Source organism: Mustela nivalis (genome assembly GCF_964662115.1).
Source record: "Mustela nivalis genome assembly, chromosome: 12".
Classification (NCBI taxonomy): Eukaryota; Metazoa; Chordata; class Mammalia; order Carnivora; family Mustelidae; genus Mustela; species Mustela nivalis.
Window position 1 is genome coordinate 63,054,943 of NC_139031.1, and position 7,713 is coordinate 63,062,655.

At 49.8% G+C, this 7,713-nt stretch overlaps 1 protein-coding gene across 1 annotated transcript in view; it reads right to left on the minus strand.

Moving 5' to 3' along the window:
• NXPH1 (neurexophilin 1) overlaps nt 1-4,531 on the minus strand; it is a 298,107-nt gene extending 293,576 nt beyond the window's left edge. The window contains exons 1-3 of the mRNA XM_082693260.1: nt 4,053-4,531; nt 2,978-3,229; nt 1,971-2,134 (exon numbers count right to left, since the gene is read on the minus strand). Of these exons, the coding sequence (XP_082549386.1) occupies nt 1,971-2,024 (54 nt within the window). The 5' untranslated portion in view covers nt 2,025-2,134; nt 2,978-3,229; nt 4,053-4,531. The remainder of the gene's footprint in view (nt 1-1,970; nt 2,135-2,977; nt 3,230-4,052) is intronic.
• Between the last annotated feature and the right edge of the window lie 3,182 nt (nt 4,532-7,713).

Consider the following 7,713-nt stretch of genomic DNA (forward strand, 5'->3'; position numbering starts at 1 on the left):
TGCTCCCAGTTTACAATTAAAGGAGAATTAATGCGCTTGTTGTTGAGAACGCAGCGCATTAGAATAAATCCAGCACTGTTGTTGTAATGAGTGGAAAACGGTTTAACTGCCAACAAACACATTTAAAATTTAACACAACGTATTGATTTCACTTCTGCTTTTGATAGATTATTTTCCAGACTATCGAAATACTTGCTCCAAGCAATAAACTGCACCACAGCCGCGAGCCTTTGCCGGGTGTGAGCACAGTCCAAGGACATAAAAATAGTCTTGAGGTTCAGGCCATGCGTAAAGGTATGCAGAGGAAAGGGGCAGGAGGGTTTCCATGGTCAAGGGAATCGTTAATATCCCTCCTCTGTAGCTTTCATTTTGCGGTCCCTCCCCCTTCTTTCAATAAACAATTTCTGTATTTCCTCTAGCCAAACTTTCTGCCCTTCGTCTTTGGGCTCTCAATGTCAGTGGGTAAACTGGACACGGGGTGGGGGGGGAGGCAAGAATGACTGAAGATGGGAAATGTTAAGGACAATTTTTGCATTCTGTCTGCGTTCCAGCCGGGGAGCACACAGACTTCGGTAACAGTCAGAAAGCCTGTTCTTTTGGATTGGCTGCCCTGGCTTTCACCTGTTTACCCCAAGGTGTCCTGTAGGCGAGGACACTGACGCGCAGCGCCCTCTGGCGTCCGCGGCTGCGATAGTCAGGCGATAAAGATGCAAAGACGGGCGTCACTGAGGGTTCTTGGATTGAAGCTGAAACCCGTGAAAGGCACACACCCTCACATACATATTCACACACGCGTATACATACACACTCATTAACATAGAGTTCACACAACTAGCAGCCCCGCAGTCACAGGCACCAGGGCAACAGCTGGGAAACGCTCTCAATTGAAGGGTTGGCAACACTTTTGCTCCTGTGCTTGTGGGTTCTGAAGCCCTTGGGACTGAGGGACGGCACCACCCCCCACCCCCACCCCCCGTCCCATCCTGTTCTCGGGCTGCCTAGCCCAGCGTTCCTCGTCCCTAGGCAAAACACACTGGGCCCTCCGTGCGCGTTTGTGGCTCAGAAATAAGCTATGGGGTGTCAGCGCACTGGACACAACTTCGCCAGCAGGGTGCGAGTGTCCCTGGCCCTCCCTGAAGCCAGACACAAGAAAATTGCTCTCTCCGTCTTGGCTCCACGCGGTGCCCACAGCTACCAATTCACCTCCATCCCCTGTTCCAACAGTGTGCAAATTCCAGACCCCCCAAACTGCACTCCAGAAAGACTCAGGCAGTGACTTTGCTCAGTATTTTCCTGACAACAAGGTCTGCTATTCCCTAGTAAGGGATTCAGCCCTGGAACTGGGGTTGGGTTATTTTGTGGAAAGAAGAGATTGGGAGGAGAGGGAGGAGAGCCGCTGCCTGTTTGCCTGGGCAACCCTCACCTAACTCTTATCTAATCGCTTGTGGTGCTCTTCTCTGATAAACTTGTCCTCTGTGAACCCTGCAAGTGAACAAAGTTACCTTCACTTCTTTGTGTCATATCTCCAAACGGGGGGACTAGGTGGATGGATTCACTTTCAAAGTCAGAGACCCAGGCAGATTCGTGCTCCTCACTCTCTACCTCCATTTCGTTGAAACTCTGTGGATTAACTAATGAGAGTTCCACGTATATTCAACCCTTTCTTTGGCCATCTCTCCCCATAAAGCATCCCGTCCCACAATCTCCTCGGTTTCTGGATGTCTAGGGCCACCTAGATTCTTTTCAGAATCACGTACAGGAGATGGGGGACTGGAGCAAGAAATGAGGGTGGGAAACCCGGAAAATCCCGCAGGGATCCAAAGACCAGCTTGCCAAAGTTGTTCCAACACGGTCGCTAGGAACGCTGCTCTCGCTGCACTGGCGGTCTCACCCTCCTCCCGCGCGCCCCTGGTTGTCTGGCCTCGCGACCAGGGTGGGATTGCGGGGGCGCCGGGTCCGCAGCGACTTACCAAGTAGACGGCGGGCTGCAGGAGGAGAAGCACGTACCAGCACGCAGCCTGCATCCTCCCGCGTCTCAAACTTCCTCGGCGGTGCTTTCGCTGAGTCTTTGTTCCTTCAAAAACATAGATCCACCTGACATCCACTTTACAGAGCAAGGAGCGCTCTCAGCAGCCTAGATACAAATGAAATTAGACATCCCATGACCACGCGGGCAAGGTTAGGCTTGGCGACCACGCGAGGAAAGGGGGTCGTGGAGGGGAGGGGTGGACCAAAAACCGGGGCGGGGGGGGGGGCAGGAAAAATTGAAAAGCGAGTAAATCCAGCGCCTGAAACCAGCGAGCGCTCGGTCCGCAGGCAGGCAAGCAGGAGGGTAGGAGGATGAGGGGTTCCTTGCGCCCTGCACTCCTCGCGTGCGAATTCCCGGGTGGTGGAGACAGGAGGTGGTGGGGCACACAGAACCGCGTGCGAACTGGTTCGGAGCCCAAGTGTCTCTGGCAGCGAGATCTGTCCTAGTGTTTGATGGCCGGGCGGCTCGGACTTAAAGGCGGCGGCTGGTTCTTCGCCAGCCCTGGCCGTGCTCACACGTACACACCAGCAGAGAGAAAGAGAGAGCAAAGCGAGCTGGAGAGACTGGGTGAGGGAGGCGCGGGAAGAGGAAGGGGTAGGTAGAGCTGACCGGGATTAGGTGCTGGATATCTTCACACGTTCCGTGGAGTGGGGGTGGGGAAAGGGAATGCAATTTGCATACAGTAAAGCCGGGCTCAGTTTACCCATTCGAGTCTCCTGCACAGAAATACACGCGCCTACATGCACATCTTTGGCACTACTTTTTTTCAAGCCAAGAAGCAGAGTCAGTCGCTAACTTCTAGAGCGGAAGCCTGCCCGGGTCTGTGAGGTCACCCGCCAGGAGCACTCTGTCCCCCAACTAGGGGCCCTCCTGCCAACCCTTTCCCTGCGTCCTACCACCCCGCTCCAAGATATCCTCTCCCGGATTGTAAAGGCGAAGTGTACGTACCGCACAGGACTAGGGGCGAAACCGGCGAGCAGGGACCGCTCTGTACAGGCTCCATGGAGGAGCTACTCGGGCCTGGCGTCTCCGGCACCCCGGACATGCCCTCCCTGGCGCTTCATCTCCATGCTTGGGCGCGGACCGGTCCCGCTGCCTCGTCCAGCCTCGGCGGAGTCGGCGTCCCAGCGCCCGGGTCGCGCTCAGGCTTGGTTCCGTGGGAGCCTAGGCTTGGCACAGTTGGATTCACGGTGCAGGAAACTTAAGAGGCAAGAGAGGGAGGGGGAAGCGGAGGAGAAAAGAGAGGAAGAGAGAAAGGGAGGGAGTAAGAAAGGGAGGGAGAGAAGCGAATGCGCTGGACGGACTGGGACCGCCAGCTCTGGCTCTGGGACGAGCAGTCCCGGGCTCCTTGCTTTCCGAGGCTGCCGAAGGAAGGTAGAAATGACTTAAGGGGAGGAGACTGGGCAAGTCCTAGGGACCCAAACTCGAGAGATAAAACACTGGCTTTTCAGAGAAAAAAAAAAAAAACAAAACCCCACACGGCAAGCGCTAACGGTCTGAGTTTCTGAGGAAGGGGTGGGGTGGCAAGACCTGGAGGTTCCTGGCGCACGGAGCAGCTGCACGCCTACCGCAACATTGGGAAGCCAGGGAGCTACTCCGGAGAGGAGTCTCTGGCCCTGTGCATGGTCCTGCCCGGCCACTGGGGGACGCGCTGGAGCACGCCGGGGTTCGGGACGCCGACGAGGTGGTGCTTTCTCCGTAGGTCTGCCGCTTGCGGCGCCTACCTTCCCGACACGGGCAATTATATTGGCACGTGGCTGAACGATTCCTCAGAGACTAATTAATACCCCGAATAAATAGATCCCGCTCCCAGGCTCTCGGTGGGCCAGGCCCGCAAAGAGAAGTGGCTTCTGCGGTGTCTCTGGTGGCCGCAGAGCCCAGTCCCCCGGGGGCGTGAGGAGGACTGCGACCGCCAGAGGAGTGGTGGGGAGCGTAGTGGGGCGATGCGCAGGTCAGGAATAGGCGCAGAAAGGTGCAGGGGCCCCCCGGCCCGCCTCGAGCGCGGACTCGGGGAGTCGCGGACCTGTGGATGCGGGGCCCGATGCGGGGGCGCTGCGGTCCTCCAGCCATTAAGTGCGCGACAGCCGAGAGGACTGGGCGACCTTGCGCGAACGTTCGAGTCCTCGTCGCGCGCTGGGCCGTGCGAGAGGAGTGGGGTGGAGGGGGAACGCGGATCGAGGCTTTGAGCCTTTGCCACCTCCTAGCTTCTGACACCTTCTACCAACCAGCGTCCCCCACTCTCGGCTCTTTGCTCTGACTCTCGCTGTCTTTTCTCCATTTCTCCCTTGCTCTCTCTCTCAGCATCTTTCTCATTCTGTCTCCTTTCTTTCTTGTGCTCTGTGCCTGTTCTTCGGCTTTATCTTTCTACTTCTCTTTCAGGAATTCCGACTCTCCATCTCTGTATTTCTCTGTCTCTACATCACCCCGCCATTCTTCTCAAACCTTGTCCTTTTCTTCTCTCCTTCACTCCCTTCAGCACACAACCAGCTTCATCCTTATCTGATGAGATACGGGGACCAGGCCCTTCTAGTGCTGGCCGGGCTGCCAGCACCTCCTCAGGGTGCCCAGACTCAGTCAGCAAGTCTGAGCACGGCTGAAAGCATTTTTCTTGCCCCCACTTCGTTGGTTACTTCTCCAAGCCCGCCCTTCGCCAGAGCTTGACCTGGAATGATGCCCTCTACACAATGAAAACTCCATTAATAATCTGTAAGAACTGGGCTGGAATTTATCTCAGGAGCCCTAGCTGATGGTATCCAAATACCATCTGTGATTTTTAATGAGTCTTAGGGAGTCCTTTCCTCCAGTGTGGCTACTGGACACCTCAGGCTCCACCATTTCTGGCCTGTTGGGGGCCCAGACACAATAGGTCCTGGAGGAATATAGGTTGAGTTCCCTTGGAGAAGCTGCTAACCTTCCAGCCCCCAACACCAACAATCAGCAGAACCACCCTTTTCTGCAACAAAGGCAGAAATAACCCCACTGAGACCTTCCCCTGGAATCAGACCTCCAATTCAGATCCCCACTGGAGGACATACTGCCAGGCACTTTGAGGTCTACACTTTCCCCTCCAGCTAAAAATCACTCTTTAAAGAGCAAACTCTTCGAATCTCAAAAGTTGTACTCTGCAGCTGTGACCTCTTGGAACTCATTGGGGCATATGCAGAGTAAGGCAGTGAAGCATATTTTCTAAGTGGGACTCTGAAAATGCACTTTGGAAAAATGCGCATTTATATACAGCATAGTTGCAATGTTATCTTGGCTATCTTCATGTACCTGGTTTTTCATGTTCTCAAAAAGTTTAAAGAAGAAAAATAAGCCTTAGGGCACCCATATCTGAGGCTAAAGGGTCCAAGTAGAGCAAGGGAAGCTTTGTCTCCACCCTTTAGGATTCAAGAGGCCATTCTCAAATTGATCCCCACTCATACATGAGCTCCCAGGCCCTTCCAGGCTGGAGTGTGGAGCTGGAGTGAATGTTGCCTGCCTCTCCCCGGATGCCCAGGTACAACGCTTTCAGGGCTGAACTTGGAATATGACCTTTGGGGGGAAAAAATGAGAAAGAATCAGGCCAGCTTTGGGATATACCAAGTTCTCTTTTCTAAACCTTACTTCCGAAACATTCTGCCTCTAGTGCCATTTAGCCTTAAAAATTACTGCTTATGAAATAGACGATCAAGGACCTTAAAATCTCTGTCTGAATGGGACTGATTATTTAAGAAAAGCACCACAGGCACCTAGTAATGGGAACTGGTCTGACACTTTGTTCTGTGACAGAGGGTGCCAAAAAGCTTTTTATGGTAATGACCTGAGACCTTCTGCCCAGACATTCCACTCTTACTGATCCTATGAGACACTTGGCCTGAGATATGGAACAGCAGTGGATTGTCATTTTTTGTACCTTTGCTCGAGTTTTCATTTCCTATAGTACTCAATTAGAAAAGGGCACTAAGCCAGGTAAAACTCATCATTGTTTCTGCTAAACCTCTTCAATTTTAATGACATAATATTGGGGGGTAGGAGGTAATGGGAGACAAGGATGGCTCATCCCGCCTCCTCCTTCCCTATCATTTGCTTTAAAGAGAAGTAAAAACAATAAGGACATGATTTTCAGACATCCTTCTGTTTAAAGTGTTACCCCACTCTAAAATACACTCTTAGCATACATCAGCAATCAGCCATCCCAGGATAGGACAAAAGCATATCCTTAAGGAGTACAATATTTGTGGCAATTTTTTTTCAGACATTGCTCTGAAAAGTTTACATTAAGAATTGTTTTGGAGGGGTGCCTGGGTGGCTCAGTGGGTGAAAGCCTCGGCCTTTGGCTCAGGTCATGATCCCAGGGTCCAGGGATCTGAGCCCCGCATCAGGTTCTCTGCTCAGCAGAGAGCCTGCCTCCTCCTCTCTCTCTCTCTCTCTCTGCCCGCCTCTCTGCCTACTTGTGATCTCTATCTGTCAAATAAATAATACAATCTTTAAAAAAAGAAAAAGAATTGTTTTGGATAGCACTCTCTAAATTTTGTATGTGGTGCAACTTAATACACATGTAAACTCAGCATCAAGTATAACCATGGTAAAAAAAACAATCCTCTGTCCTCTTTTTTCCTAATTCCACCTGATCCAATCTGAAATGAATAGAATAAAGCAATATATATTCTTCTCTAAGAAATATGTCTTTTAAAAGAATTAAAATGAGCTAACAAAAGGAAACAGTGATATTAAACAATTTCCTGATAATTAAAACCAAGAACAAAATAAAATTAGAATTCATCTGAGATATACTGATAATTAAGTTAACTCTAATTAGCTGTTTGGTTTGGTTTGGTTTGGTTCAATTGCATGACTCTTTTTCTAAGGGGGAAAGAAAGGGCAGAAGTTGAAAGTTTGAATTATCTTGGAGCTGGGGAAAAGAAACAGATTAACTTTGAGTTCTACAAAACTCTGTCCTAAAATGAACCTGTCTTAAAATGTATAAATACCATCATCTTTTACCCAAATCCAAATAAAAACAGAAAACAGTAGTTATGAAGCACCCAGCTGTGGTCTTGCCTAAGCTTCAGGCCAAATTATATCACTTTGTACATAGTAACAGCATTGAACCTATTTTTTCCTAACAGTGACACAAAACTTATAAGGCATGCATTATCCTTCTGCCTTGACCTCAGTATAACCTGATATTTGCATGCTAATGACCTTGGGCAAATGCCTGAGGATTCCCATGGCCTTAATACCTTTCCCTTTATAATGAAGAAGTAGGATTAGATGATGTGTCAAATGCCTTTATTCTATTTTTCTATGATTAAATAAATGTAAAGTCATCTCTGCCTTTAAAAAAACTTCATAAAAGACAATTGTATACTGTATTATGATTTTCAAAAATATTAACAAAAAAGAATGTATTTTGTTCAGTGCATTGCAAAGATTTTAGGCAAGTGTGTTTGTCGGTTCCAAGCCTTTTTGTGCCTTTCTTCCGTGCCCCACCATCATAACCTTTTTTCCAGGTCAAGGGTTGTCTTTATTGTATTAATTATATCACTTTTTTCAAATAAATTGTTTGCACAGGTTTTTAATGTCACTGATTTATGAGAATGTACACTCAGAATGGCATCCCTATTAGACTTAGGAGTATTTGTTTAAAAGACCCATAGCCATTTCCACTACTTTTGTAAAATTTTTATATGTCACTCAGG